The sequence below is a fragment of the Anabrus simplex genome, chromosome 13 (assembly GCF_040414725.1).
Source record: "Anabrus simplex isolate iqAnaSimp1 chromosome 13, ASM4041472v1, whole genome shotgun sequence".
NCBI lineage: Eukaryota > Metazoa > Arthropoda > Insecta > Orthoptera > Tettigoniidae > Anabrus > Anabrus simplex.
Genome location: NC_090277.1, coordinates 103,209,392 through 103,224,688, shown reverse-complemented (window position 1 = coordinate 103,224,688; position 15,297 = coordinate 103,209,392). Strand labels below are relative to the sequence as shown.

The window sequence follows — 15,297 nt, the reverse complement described above, 5'->3', positions numbered from 1 at the left end:
AGACCTCCTCAACTTAAGTGCAATAGTCCTTTGGGTGGGGGGCAAGGATACCACCCGAGACAATGGCCTTCACTTTCCTCACTACTTCTGGTGTATGGCTGGTAGCTGGTCTTGGATTTGTCTGTTTTTTGCCTTCTGGAATTAACCCCAGCTGGCCTTTCCCTTTTTTATTCAATTTGATCCCGTTATTTGATATCAAGAAATCACGCTTCTTGCACATTCCTTCGATTGCAGAATAGCTATATTGAGCACTGGAAAGGGCTGTTATGTAGCTCTCCCAGTGCGGGTCAATCTGCTTGGGCATCGTTGCAGCTAATGTCACGAAGCTCTACACAGATATTCTCAGTACTGAAATTGATAACAGTGCCACCCATGGCCTTCAAGCTTGTCACCAGAGATCCCGAGCGATCTTCAACATAACACAACTAATACGGTGAAAGTAAATAATTATCATTAGAATAGCAGGGATCTCTCATAATATTTTCAGTTCCATAACACATCTGGCAAGCAATTTTATTTCTTCTGAAGGTGTAACACTGGTATAGTACAGTGTTCTGGATGTGTTATACTGGTACACTATACAGTTCTAAGATAAACTGCATTCAAAGTGAACTCCCATTGTGTTCTGGATTACAGTAAAACCTCGTAAAGGGATTACTTCAGGGGACAAGGGGGAAAAAAAAAAAAAGTGTCAAGCGAGAAAATGTATTACCGAATACACAAATAAAAACTATCCAACAGGAATATGGAAACATTAGATTTTTCCGACATGAGGGCATTTTATGTCGTGTCTTAGAGTATAGTGAAAACTATATCTACCATTTCTAAAGATAAGAGGAGAGTATTTAAAAGTGTGAAAATATTAGAGAACAAAGATGAAAACCTTTTCCGCTGGAGCTTATAAAATAACATATGAAAACATTTGCACGGAGCCCAATATAAATATGAACGTATTATTGCACATCACACTCTTTCTATAACAAATATTAGTAGAAGTCTTATACTTTAGACCGCTGGACTATGAAACATTATTTTCTGGTCACACTCTTAGACAATGAATTGAAGGTTACACTCAACCATGTGCGACTGCAAGAGAATGACCTAGGCCGCCATTTTGAATCAGACAAAAAATTGACCCACTCAAGTCGAAACTTGAAGGTGCGAGTTTCAACATTCGTGCCACCTCTGCGTGCTTAAAGATGCAGTTGCCACTTCACTGAAAGATTTTAATTTTGCCTTTGTTACCATGGAACTTTCCGTATCCATAACTAGGCTATCACACAACAAATATTCACTACACTTCACTGCAGGTACTACTCAGCTAAAAATAAATTTCTAACTTCTGAATGGAATGCAAAATACAAGCACAAACAGGCTCACTGTGTTATTCAGCAATCTCACTGCTGACCAGCAAGCAGAACTGAACATTCCTGAAGCTAACGGCTTTCTCCCCAAAGGTCCAACTTATCCCTGTGAAGTTCAGGAATTCAAGGCCTTTTCCCGTTATCATGCAGATGATGCCAGGGCTCTTATCCGAATTGGAAATCAAGTTCCTTTTACAAGGGATGAAAAATAACATATTCAAGGTTTGAAAAAATGTGATCGTACTACGCCGTAACAGCGAAAATTTGTGATGCGATAAGTGAGTTATCTTTACACAGATTTATACGATGAGAATCGGAACTCTGAATCTATGACATGCTATGCGGGAAAACGTGTTATTCTGGAATGCACTAACGTGGTTTCATTGTATTTAATAGCTGTGTGCAAGAAGTTGGTCACTTAACCATCCTGGAGAATAAATAAAGTTCAGGAAACTCAATCATCAAAAATTACCAGTGTTTCGCCCCAGTGCGGCATGGGCTCATCAGTTGGATACTGCATCATCCAAGACACTGGCTGGCTAGCACGCCGGTAGCGACACCACTGCAAGCTATACATGTGATAAGCACAATGCAGTGCCGACGTACTGTGGGGGGAGAATTGCATCTCTACTTGCTATATATGTTCTCCCGGGGTAGCATGACCAAAAAATACGGCTTCCGATTGAGATTTATCACATGTATAGCTTGCAATGGTGTTGTTATCGGCGTGCTAGCTGGCCAGTGTCTTGAGAAGGTGCGGTATCCAACTGATGAGCCCACGCTGCACTGGGGCGAAACACTGGTAAATTTTGACTATTGAGTTTCCTGAACTTTATTTAGCTATCTCAATCGGAAGCCATATTTTTTGATAATTCTGGAGAATACTTCTTTCCTCAGACCCAATAATTGCAGAATTAAAATCCATAATACGGGAAACCCTTGAGAAATGATATCCTGAGCCGCTGACTCCTCAGGCGATCCAGCACCTTCATATCCTTACAAGTATACAACATTATGTGAAGATCTGGGTTCTTCACATGACTAGAACCAAAATCAGCAGGAGGATCACGGTTTAGAAGATCAAACTTCAAAGTCTGAAGCTTAGCAAAGCTACACAAAACTAATAAACATTGTGGGGTTAGTCCATGACAAATTCTAATATCGAGATATCTCAACTCCAAGATTGCTTGCAGGTGAGTCACACAGGCATCTGTAATGTTATGGTTGCCATTCAAACATAGGAATGTAAGCTTCTTGAAGTTTGGAACATACCTGAGATCTTCATCACAGATACGCACAGAGGAGAGAGTCAACTTCTCAAGTAAAGGACAGTTGTTGGCAATGATAAGCAATCCTTGTTCCTTTTCTAGAATGCATTTATCTAACTCCAGCCCCACCAGATTGGGGAAATACTTAAACACTGACAAGTAGGTATTGGCATCGTCCAACAGAGATTGGCGGATTGTTAAAGATGATATCTGTTTCAAATGTTCTACCGACTCAACAGGTAAACGGCCAACTTCATAACACAGATCAAACAGAGTCAAACTTTTCAAGTTTGGGCACACTGATAAATACGGCAATCTACAGTTTTTAAAAAGATGCCTTCCAGGGGACTCTCCACAGCAAAAACCTAGAGTGTGAAAGGAGTGTCCTTTCTTCCTCAAATATTTGCAAAAGTTCTTCGCTTCAAAATTGAGTTCACTGCAGTCCAAATGTTCAACATTAGGAAAACAATTGTGAAGGTGCTCAAAATAGTCTTCTACGTCAACGTCAAAATCATATTCATGATGTTCGAGAATCAAGATCTTGATCTTCATTTTGAACAGAAATTTCTTGTATAAGCAATACCAACACACTGAGAGCTGCTTCAGTTGGGGACATGTATTCACTATCTCTGCAGCCAGTTCTTTGGTGACAGTTGAACATTCAACATCACTTAGGTCAAGTGTTCGTAACTCAGGGGATGCCTTCAAGTTTCCTATTATATCCTTGGTTGTGTCGCTCGTGTCTGGTTTGTACATGATGTATCTCCACAAATGTTTGTGCCTGGATACCTGCTGCCACCATCTGCAAACGAACTGCAATTTCACTATATCCCTGTAGGAGCAGTAAGAGAAAATTTTCAGGAGCACATCGGCAGGAAGTAGTCCTGGGTTACGCTCCATTCTCAACCAACACCTGGAAAGAAATCAAATAGTTTCACTTCTTAATAGCATATAACACTCTTTAAGATATGACTGCAGATGGTCTAGGAATAAAATTCATTGAAGCAAAAACTGGTCAAAATATTGGCCTGGATGGATAAGTTTGTAATCTCCCACTAACTAGTATTTACAGGTCCTCTGGGGTAAGTAATATTGTTGGATATGGAATAGAGCCCTTCAATGAGCATCGAAGCTAACCGTCCCCATGAAGCCGGGAAGTAGAATTGAGCTTGTCCAGTGTTCAGAAGAAATGGATGAAAAGAGCAAGTGGTGAACATTTGGCAAAGGAAATGGTCATTTCTTGCAAATGAAAGGTTCCCTAGGCCAACAAACTTAATACCGTCAGAGATGTATGAGAACACAAGTTCAAAAGGGAGGTCAGTTAGGAAAGATGAAAGCGAGGAGCCTTTCACAAGCAAGTTGATATTTTAACGGACACAGCAAGGGGACCCAAGGTCACCAACGCTCACTCCACACAAGAGAATCTCTTATGACAGGCAGGGGACACTGTGGATACATTCTATCCTCTGGGGTGTACAAGTTAAGAGAATAAATATCATGCAATTTTTCAATCATATTTTTGTCTCACCGACAGAATAGATCTTTTAATGAAAAAGTGATAGGAAAGTGCTAGGAGTGGGAATGAAAATTGTGTTAATTAAGGAACTGCTCCAGAATTGGCCTGGTGTGAAAATGGCAAAAATGTGGAAAACCATCTTCAGGGGTTCTGACAGTGGGATTAAATCCCATTATCTCCCAAATGAAACTGGACAGCTACGCAACCAAACAACATAGCCAGTTGCTCGGTCATGCAGAGACTGGTGTAAGATGATGATGATTATGACTGCTGTTTAAAGAGGCCAAAAAGCTGGTCAACAGCCTGATAGCACAGGATGAAATGATACATTTCCATACTGAACGAGACCAGTGGACATGAATAAAATGCATTATTTTAGTAAAATTCTTAAAACGTAAATTACATGTTAATAAAATTCAATAAGGCATTGATTAAAATGAGATGCATAAAAATGTAGAGCAAAATCATATTTAAAACATAAACCAGGTAGCTTCCGCTGTGAACCATGTGGCACTGTCATGGTGGGGAAACTTGTGCGTTCTGATGAAGCAGGTAGCCGAACTGTAGTTGCAACCATATCAAACGGTTTTCAGTCGAGTGCCCAGACAAACGAAGGTTTCATCAAAGTGTCAAAAGTTGCCACAAGCAAGTTGATATTTTAACGGACACAGGAAAGGGACCCAAGGTCACCAAAGCTCATTTCACAGAGGAGAATCTCTTACGACAGGCAGGGAACACTGTGGATACATTCTATTCTCTGGGGTGTACAAGTTAAGAGAATAAATATCATCTGAATGATTCCCTGATATGAGGCACTAACCATTTAGAGGTACCACTACCATACATTCAATAGCACCATTTAATATATACATACATACATACATACATACATACATACATACATACATACATACATACATACATGATATAGATGTTGATTCCCATAGGGAATCTGAAATATTTGTCCTGAATGAGTAAATTTATAATACCAATATAAATGGTCCGTTATTGGACATTATAAATTTTCCAGCTAACTCATTCTTGGTTGCCAGCGTTTCGCCCTCGTGTGCTAGGGTGGGCTCATCAGTTGGTACCTAGCACACCTACCAATACGCTGGCTAGTGCATACCGTGGAGGCCACTGCGTAGGCTAACTGGAGCCACCGGCAATGCCAATGCACTAAGAGACTTTGTCTCATTTTCAAAAATTGATGCCTGCTTGGCCATCAGATGATATAGATGTTGTTTCCCATAGGGAATCTGAAATATTTGTCCTGAATGAGTAAATTTATAATACCAATATAAATGGTCCGTTATTGGACATTATAAATTTTCCAGCTAACTCATTCTTGGTGGCTCCAGTTAGCCTACGCAGTGGCCTCCACGGTATGCACTAGCCAGCGTATTGGTAGGTGTGCTAGGTACCAACTGATGAGCCCACCCTAGCACACGAGGGCGAAACGCTGGCAACCAAGAATGAGTTAGCTGGAAAATTTATAATGTCCAATAACGGACCATTTATATTGGTATTATAAATTTACTCATTCAGGACAAATATTTCAGATTCCCTATGGGAATCAACATCTATATCATCTGATGGCCAAGCAGGCATCAATTTTTGAAAATGAGACAAAGTCTCTTAGTGCATTGGCACTGCCGGTGGCTCCAGTTAGCCTACGCAGTGGCCTCCACGGTATGCACTAGCCAGCGTATTGGTAGGTGTGCTAGGTACCAACTGATGAGCCCACCCTAGCACACGAGGGCGAAACGCTGGCAACCAAGAATGAGTTAGCTGGAAAATTTATAATGTCCAATAACGGACCATTTATATTGGTATTACATACATACATTCATTATCATTATAGACCGTTATGCCTTTCCGTGTTCAATCTGAAAACCTCTGCGAATTTACTAAATGTCGCCACAATCCTCTATTTGCAACTAGTGCTGTGGCCTTAGGCCTTATTTAGTTCTACACCTCTTATCTTTAAAACATTAGAAACTTCGTCTAACCATCATCATCTTGTTCTCCCTCTACTTCTCTTACCCTCCATAACAGAGTCCATTATTCTCACAGGTAACCTATCTTCCTCCATTCACCTCACATGACCCCACCACCGAAGCCAGGTTATGTGTACAGCTTCGTCCATCGAGTTCATTCCTAACTTAGCCTTTATATCCTCATTCCAAGCACCCTCCTGGCATTGTTCCCACCTGTTTGTACCAGCAACCATTCTCGCTACTTTCATGTCTGTTACTTCTAACTTATAAATAAGATGTCCTGAGTCCACCCAGCTTTCGCTCCCGTAAAGTGAAGTTAGTCTGAAAACAGCCCGATGTAAAGATAGTTTCGTCCGGGAGCTGCCTTCCTTCTTACAGAATACCGCTGATTGTAACTGCCTGCTCACTGCATTAGCTTTACTACATCTTGATTCAATCTCACTATATGCTAGAAACCCATTAATCCAAAAGGAAATATTCAATTTTTTTTTTTAAATATCCTTATTGAAATGAAAGAACATATTATAGAATGAAGATTTACTTTCATTTTATTAGTCATATTTCACTAGAATAACTTAATGGAAACATAATTACTCATCATAAACTATCAATCACTGGTTGTTTATCTTTACAAAGTGTGTTAGTTTCTTTTCCTGTAGTGATTGGAACCTACTCGAAGATGCAGTGTTAAACCAGCGCTTCATAACCATCACATCAGAAACGCTAAAGAATGGGCATTCCAAATTACAGTATGTACTGCACTGTATTGAAGAAACTATTTTCCTCAGACGGTTGAGGCACTGACCTTCTGACCCCAACTTGGCAGGTTCGATCCTAGCTCAGTCCGGCGGTATATGAAGGTGCTCAAATACGTCAGCCTCGTGTAAGTAGATTTACTGGGACGTAAATGAACTCCTGCGGGAGAAAATCCCGGCACCTAGGCGTCTCCGGAAACCGTAAAAGTAGTTAGCGGGATGTAAAAACAATAAGATTATTATTAGAAAATATTTTCCGGTTAATCCAAAAATTTCGTAATCCGAACACACTCCGGCCCCAATTAGTTCGGATTAATGAGAATCTACTGTATTACCATCCTGGGAGAATATACAACCTAAATACTTGAAATCATCTACCTGTTCCAGTTTTGTATCACCTATCTGACATTCAATTCTCTTGAATTTCTTACCTACTTTCATCAATTTAGTCTTTGAAAGGCTAATTTTCATACCATACTCACTGTACCTATTTTCAAGTTCCAAGATATTAGACTGCAGGCTTTCGGCACAGTCTGCCATTAACACCAAGTCGTCACCATATGCTAGACTGCTTACTACATTTCCACCTAACTGAATTCCCCCCTGTCACTTTATACCTTTCAGCAGATGATCCATGTAAACTAATAACAGCAAAGGTGAAAGATTACAGCCTTGACTAACCCCTGTAAGTACCCTGAATCAAGAACTCATTCTACCGTCAATTCTCACTGAAGCACAATAACATCTTTTCCCCAGTACTCTGTCGTGCTTTCTCTAGATCAACGAAACATAAACACAGCTGTCTATTTGTCTCGTAGCATTTTTCAATTACCTGGTGCATACTGAAAATCTGATCCTGACAGCCCCTCTGTGGTCTGAAACCACACCAGTTTTCATGCAACTTCCTCTCAACCATTGATCGCACCCTCCCTTCCAAGATGCCAGTGAATACTTTGCCTGGTATACTAAAGAATGAGATACCTCTATAGTTGTTGCAATCCTTCCTGTTCCCTTGCTTATAGATACTGTAGGTGCAATTACTGCTTTTGTCCAATCTGAAGGTACCTTACAAACACTCCATGCTAATCTTACTACTCTATGAAGCCATTTCATCCCTGCCTTCCCACTATACTTCACCATTTCAGGTCTAATTTAATCTATTCCTGCTGCTTTATGAAAATGGAGTTTATTTATCATCCTTTCCACTTCCTCAAGTGTAATTTCACCAATATAATTTTCCTTCACCCCATGAGCATGGCTGTTCGCAATACCACAGGAAGATTTCCTTTTACGTTGAGAAGACGCTCAAAATATCCCTCCACCTCTCCAGTGATTCTCTGGGATCTATTACGAGTTCACCTGAATTACCCAAAACACTGTTCATTTCCTTTTTTCCTGCCTTCCTAAGATTCTTTACCACTGTCCAGAAATGTTTCTCTGCTGCTTGATTTAGTAATTCCAGATTATTACCAAAATCTTCTCAGGACTTCTTTTTGGATTCAACAACTATTTGTTTTGCTCTGGTTCTTTCATCTACGTACAATTCCCCGTCTGCATCGGCCAATGTTTGGGGCCATTTCTGATAAGCCTTCTTTTTACGTTTACAAGCTGGTCTCACTTCATCATTCCACCAAGATGTTCACCTTTTCCCATCTTTACACACAGTTGTTCCTAGGCATTCCCTTGCTGTTTCTAATACAACATCCCTGTATGCCACCCACTGCCTTTCTATATCCTGAACCTGCTTACAGTTCACTGTTCGGAACTTCTCACTAATAATATCTGTGTACTTTTGTCTAATTTCCTCGTCCTGGAGATTTTCTACCTTTATTCGTTTGCAGACAGATTTCACTCTCTCTATCCTAGGCCTAGAGATACTTACTTCACTACAGATCAGATAGTGGTCTGTATCATCGAAACATCCCCGGAAAACTTGTACATTCCTAACAGACTTCCAGAATTCGAAGTCGGCTAAGATATAGTCTATTATGGATCTGGTGTCCCTAGCCTCTCATGTGTAGCGATGAATAGCCTTATGCTTGAAGAATGTATTTGTAACTGCTAAACACATACTACCACAGAAGTCCAGCAAACGCTTCCCATTCCCACTGGCTTCCATATCTTCCCCACATTTACCAATCACCCTTTCGTATCCTTCAGTTCTATTTCCAACTCTCGCATTAAAATCGCCCATTAGCACTATTGTATCCTTGCTGTTGACCCTGACTTCAATGTCACTCAATGCTTCATAAAACTTGTAAACTTCATCCTCATCTGCACCCTCACATGGTGAATACACTGAGACAATTCTCGGCCTAATTCCTCAAACTGCTAAACTACCCATATCATTCGCTCGTTTATGTGCCTAACAGAAACTATGTTGCGTGCAATATTATTCCTGATAAACAGTCCTATCCTATACTCTGCCCTTCCCTTTCTAACACCTGTCAAGTACACTTTATAATCTCCTATCTCTTCCTAGTTACCTCCCCTTACTTGAATATTCCTTACTCTTAGTACATCGAGATGCATCCTCTTTGCTGACTCAGGCAGTTCTACTTTCTTTTTTCCATAAGCCCCATTAATATTGATAGCTTCCCATTGAATTCCATTTCGTTCGCCAAGTTGTTTCCAAGGAGTCCCTCACCTGTCAAATGGGAGTGGGACTCGGTTACTCCCATAGGTCCGAGGCTTGATGCAACAACTTCACATTTACCAAGTACGTTCTTCTCAGGGAGATCATTACATGATGCCCTGCTGCATCATACAACCCTTTAAGTATTAATTCACACTAATAAATGTCAACGTATTGAATAGGTGAACCCCTAATAATTTCAATTATTGTACATATTAAAATGAATTAGTTGGCTGTTAAAACACTTGGCCAGTTTCTTCAAGTTGCTCCGAACAACTTAGTCGACAGTATAAACACGTGATAAATTCAGGTATCCAGTTGCTGAGAATGGTATATCAGTAGGGTCTCCTCTATTTTTGCGTGAGGACAAATTCTATAATGATGATAAACAATCTTGCTGGCAAGTATGCTCAGCTCAGTTGGTGTATGCTAAAATGCAAGACTTAATATAAACTTTGTGTGCTAAAAGAAGGTCTAACATCTTTTTGCCAGATAATTTTAAGGATGAGAAGAATCAGGAATAATAATAAATCCAAATTCTACATGTTATTAACCCAATCCCACACAAAGACAGATCTCTCAGTCCGAGTTACGCTGTGTTTTCTCGTTCTAAGACGGAGCCTGGGACCGCTCATGTTTATGAACGCTGTCTTTTGTTTATTAACTTCATATTACTACGAAGGGTTCTTCATAGATGGAAATGTTTAACATATATGATTTCCTTCGAATTCACGATGAAAATAACACGAGCGAGTAGGATATTTCGTATTTAAGCAACCATGGCTTTTGACGCTAGTCTATCAAGATGGCAGCTTCCAAGCAAAACAAGCAATAAGAGATATTGAAGCTTTTAGAAGAAAGTTACATAGAACTCCAGATAAATAATAAAAATTAGGTTGGAAATGACAGTAGTTCCTTTGACAGTGATAAATTTGTCAGTGACAATGAACAAAATACAGTTTTACCAGCAAGAACGCCATTGAATGTTAGGCTTGCTGCTGATGTATCACCAGCTGATTCTGCTTTTATTTTGGATGAAAATAAGTGGCAATGAGAGCACATGAGGAATTCTCCAAAGCATGATACTTGGAACGTTATTGGTGAAATTGATGCCGTAATTCAAAGACAGTTAGGAGAAGCTCGTAGCATATTGGAAGTTGGGAATGCATTCCTGACTGAACAGTTTTAGGAGCAAGTAACTAGGGAAACCAATGCTTACACTAATTTATTTTTGGAATCAGCTGTCAAGGATACCAAGGGCTACTACTAAGACTTCAGGGAAAGCAGTGGGGACATTTTCCATCCAAAATACCTCCAACCTCAATGAAAAACATTCCCTCAAGGAAATGCAAAGTCTGCACTGTTTGTAGGTTGCGGAATAAATTGTCTGTTGAATGCCATAAATGCAGTGTATCCCTTGCATGTGGAGAACTGTTTTATGGTATTCCATACGCAGTGTTCTCTCCAGAAATTTTTGTTTGCTGGGTGGCAGGAATGAGTAGCCAGGCGGGGAATGCAACGTAGAAAATGAATATGATAAAATTTCAACTTATTCCCCTCAGGCCATTAACAATAATATTAGACAGGTAAACATTAACTGCAAAAATGAACGATTTTAGTGTTATCACAAAGAAGACATTACAGGAGTATTTTGAACTTCTAGTGTTCTACTGCTCATCCATAATCACTCGGTTGCTGTGGAGAGCCAGACGGGTTTGTTGCGTCCCATGGAATCGAGTGCTCGCATGCGATTCCACACTAATCCATACACCGCTCGCGCACGACACTATGCGATAAGCTGAACTCCGATGTAACTCACGCAATTATGCTATCAGTAATGAAGATTTTTCATTTAAATAAACTGTTTTACAGTGTTTACATTCTAATTTGGAACACATAATGACTGAAATATGTGTAGAATCCATGGCACTGGTGGCAGTGCGCCGGCCTCTCGCCGCTGGGTTCAGTGGTACAAATCCCGGTCACTACATGTGAGATTTGTGCTGGACAAAGCCGAGGCGGGACAGGTTTTTCTCTGGGCACTCCTGTTTTTCCTGTCACCTTTCATTCCAGCAACACTCTCCACTATCATTTAATCTGTCAGACATTAATCATTGCCCCAGAGGAGTGCTTCAGGCCTCAGCGGCCGGCACAATTCCTATCATCGCCGCAAGATGGGGGCTTCATTCATTCTATCCCTGTACCGGTCACTGACTGGACAACAGGTTGTAGGTTTTCAACGACTGAAATATGTATTAATATTATGTAAACCGAGCAAGTTAGAACCGCGCAGCTGTGAGCTTGCATTTGGGAAATAGTGGGTTCAAACCCTACTGTCAGCAGCACTGAAGATGGTTTTCTGTGGTTTCCCATTTTCACACCAGGTAAATGCTGGAACTGTACCTTGTCGGTGCGACGTAAAGCAACTTTAAATATTACGAAACTAGCAGATTAGCAGATATCTAGGTTATGATAGCCGGGCGGTCAGTGAAAACTCTCACTAGAAAGGTCCTACGGAGAACACTGAACCTGAGAAGACACCATTCCTGTTTTTTTTTTTTTTGCAAATATAAGTGTTCCAATGCATTGTATATAGCTGCCAGAAATGCATTGCACCGATCCTCGGGGAATTATTTTTCTGCACCATATCGGGCGATCAGTCAAATGCTCCGGCTATTTCCCCTATTATGTCTGTCATATCTTCGGATCGAATGAACAGATCAATGCAATAAATATATGATGCTAAAATGTCGGCAGCTATCCAAGTTTGCATACGTCATGTAGAGTTTAACTTATTATGTCAAAATCATTTCAATCGACGTAGTAAGTCCATCTCTTCGACTCATTGCAATCGTCAAAATATTCTCTAAGTTGCTACGCGACACCTCTCAGGGATTTTTATTACGCATCACCAACAAAAAGAATATATATATTTTACGTAGGGTTCAACCGGGAACCCATTTCTTCATACATAAGATTCACCCACAAATTATTCGTCCGGCAATGTCAATTCTCAATTACTATCTAAAAATCAGTCTTTCAATAGCACGTTAATCATGCAAGTTCAACCTAAACTTATCTGCTAAATCAAATAATTTATCCTCAATAATATCCTTTTTTTTTTTTTGACGCAGACCTGGTAGATCACGAACTGGTGTCTGGTACACTTTATTCTTGACAACCCCCACAGGAAAAAATCAAGTGGCATAATGTCAGGGCTTCTAGGGGGCCAAGCAATTGATGGACTACCTCTCCCAATCCAACGATCTGGGAACTCACGATTCAAGAAATCCCTCACAACATCCGCATAATGGCATGGTGCACCATCTTGCTGAAAGATCACATCACAAGGAAGTTGTGGCACAACATACTGCTCCAATATGTCTAGATAACGTGTTCCATTACCTATAGGCTCCGCGAAGAAGAATGGGCCAATAAACCCTGTCCTTCAACAATCCACACATTCACTTTCGGAAAGTCCTGTTCCAACTATCACTACATGGGGGGGGTTCAGATCTCCATACGCGGCAATTGCGCTTGTTTACCATGCCGGAAATATGGAATGTAGCCTCGTCTGAGAAACAGATCGAATCGAGGAATGCCTTGTTTCCATCAATTTTTGCCAGAATTGTCTCCGCGAATGCCTTCCATAGCGGCCTGTCCTGAGGTTTGATTTTCTGATGAAGCTGCAATTTGTACGCCCGTAGACGCAACCTTTTGTGGATGACATCTTGTACTGTCAAACGAGGTAACTGTAACTGCCTACTTGCTTGTCGAATTGACCTACGAGGGCTCCGCTTGAAGGACTCACGGATTAAATCAACGGTAGCCTTTGAAACTGCGTGCTTGGCGTGGCGGCCCAACATCGACAGCAAGGTCCGAGATTCTCGAAGGCGCCTGTCCCATTTCATGATTGTTACGTAAGTGGGAACATAATCAGTTGCTAACAGTCCATACTCACGCCAAAATCTACGTTGTACTAGTGTAACGGATTTTATCTCTGTGAGCGAAAGCACACAGAACACCTTCTGCTGTGGAGTCCACACGGTTACTTGCGCGCTTCTCGTGAACAATGCAGTTACGCACACGTGCATGTGGTACCATCGCCACCGCAAGCGAACACAGAAAACATTTTGAGTTACCCTAGTTGTGGAAACAAACCGCCAATAAATATTTCCATTATTTCTCAAGTTAATAAATTTTATATTAGTATACCTTTAACCCAGCCACCTTCTATAAATTATGATACAGTGTTTGTTTAATCTGTGTGGTGACATTGTTTGAGCCGTGCAATGCACAGTCTGCTAAACTGAGAATTATCCATGAGGGAAGTTTAGAAAAAAAGCTCCTTGAAGGGACTGTGCCCCCCTGCTCTCTTTTGTGCCAGCCACTGTTCACAATGTTTATGATTTCTTTTTCTGCAGTAACTGGTAACAAAATCTGAGTGTGTTGATTTCTGGGAATGATCTCATATTGTATTATATTTTAGCCAAAGGCAGTGGTAGTAGCTGCAGGAAGTACGAACAATGATGCGTGCATCATTATACTTTAATATTATATAACAAGAGCAATAAGGGAGCGCTACCTGGCTATAAACACTAGAGGAAGGTTGCGGGGTAGATATGGTTGAGGGAGAAATCTGTCCTATAACAATCGTAGACAGAGTAACAAAAGAAAAATGCGTGCGGTCGAAAAGACCGCGGCGTGACGTCCCGAGGGTTAAAGTGAGGTAAAAATACAACGTAAATTACAGTGCAGAGCCGTGAAGTATGACAACCTACAGAAAATGATCAAAACTTGAATGTCACCTCACTTGTCAAAAGTTGAGAAATTCCTTTTCTTCTGCAGTCCGTCTATCACGTGTCTTTCTCCTAGATGATCCTTGGCCTTTATCACGGTGAGACTTCTTCTTTTTGGTAATTATGGGCTCCAATATAATGGCGAGTTTTGGTAGTGATATGCGCGAATGACGCCTGGCCCTGGAATCGCGAGAATCCGTTCTTCTTCTTCTTGATATTTTATTGGGCTCGGTATTTAACTAACACCCAGTTCCAATACTTTATGAATGAAACACTTCCGAATACTCAAAGCTGGTAAAACTGTGAACTTCTTGGCTATTATCATGTATGGATTGGACCGTAGTAAGTGGCAGTAATGCACTATTCAGAAAGTACTTTACAGTGGCGTATACTGTGGGCTATCAAGGCTATCAGTGAAGCCCAAGCCTCAAATGAGAACGATGGAAATCTAAATCTTATTATAATGTAAGCATCTGACACATTCTTCCATTTACAAAACTTGAAAGCATTAAGAAAGAACGTCGCTCGTATTTCTGAGAGCAAGGCATCGCAACCCAGGCCCTCGGCCAGTGGCGGTTTCTGGTATAGCGCAATGGAGCAATGAACCTCCAGTTTATATCAAATTATACTCAACTACGTAATTTTCATAACTCCCTTGTCAATCTCGAAGCTCTTGCTAAGTCCCTCTATCCGTAATATACTCGTACTGGCTTTCAATTCATGTGAACTGCGCAAGGTCTGTGGCTGGATACTTGTCTGGAATGAACCCCCTTGCAAGGGCGATCTCTCCGTCCGTACATAGGCGAAGGGAGTGGCGAGGTGCGGGGGGACGAAAGCCAGCACTAAGGCAAGACCAGGATATCTCAGAAACGGATCTCTGTTCTTTACGCATGCGCAATAGGCCACTGTCTCAAGACTAGCTAGCCGTGTTGGTGGGGTTGGGGTATGTGCCTGCCATCT

General features: G+C 40.9%; 1 protein-coding gene across 2 annotated transcripts; it reads right to left on the bottom strand.

Moving 5' to 3' along the window:
• Positions 1-649: 649 nt before the first annotated feature.
• LOC136884627 (F-box/LRR-repeat protein fbxl-1) lies at positions 650-14,497 on the bottom strand. 2 transcript variants are annotated; one of them, XM_067156854.2, is made up of 2 exons: positions 14,347-14,497; positions 650-3,545 (listed from the first exon to the last, which is right to left on the bottom strand). In XM_067156854.2, the coding sequence occupies exon 2, from the start codon at positions 3,530-3,532 to the stop codon at positions 2,279-2,281; it is 1,254 nt and encodes a 417-aa protein (XP_067012955.2). In that variant the 5' UTR covers positions 3,533-3,545; positions 14,347-14,497; the 3' UTR covers positions 650-2,278. The 2 variants fall into 2 exon arrangements, with proteins under 2 accessions (XP_067012955.2, XP_067012954.2); XM_067156853.2 differs by having other exon boundaries at positions 14,352-14,497.
• Between the last annotated feature and the right edge of the window lie 800 nt (positions 14,498-15,297).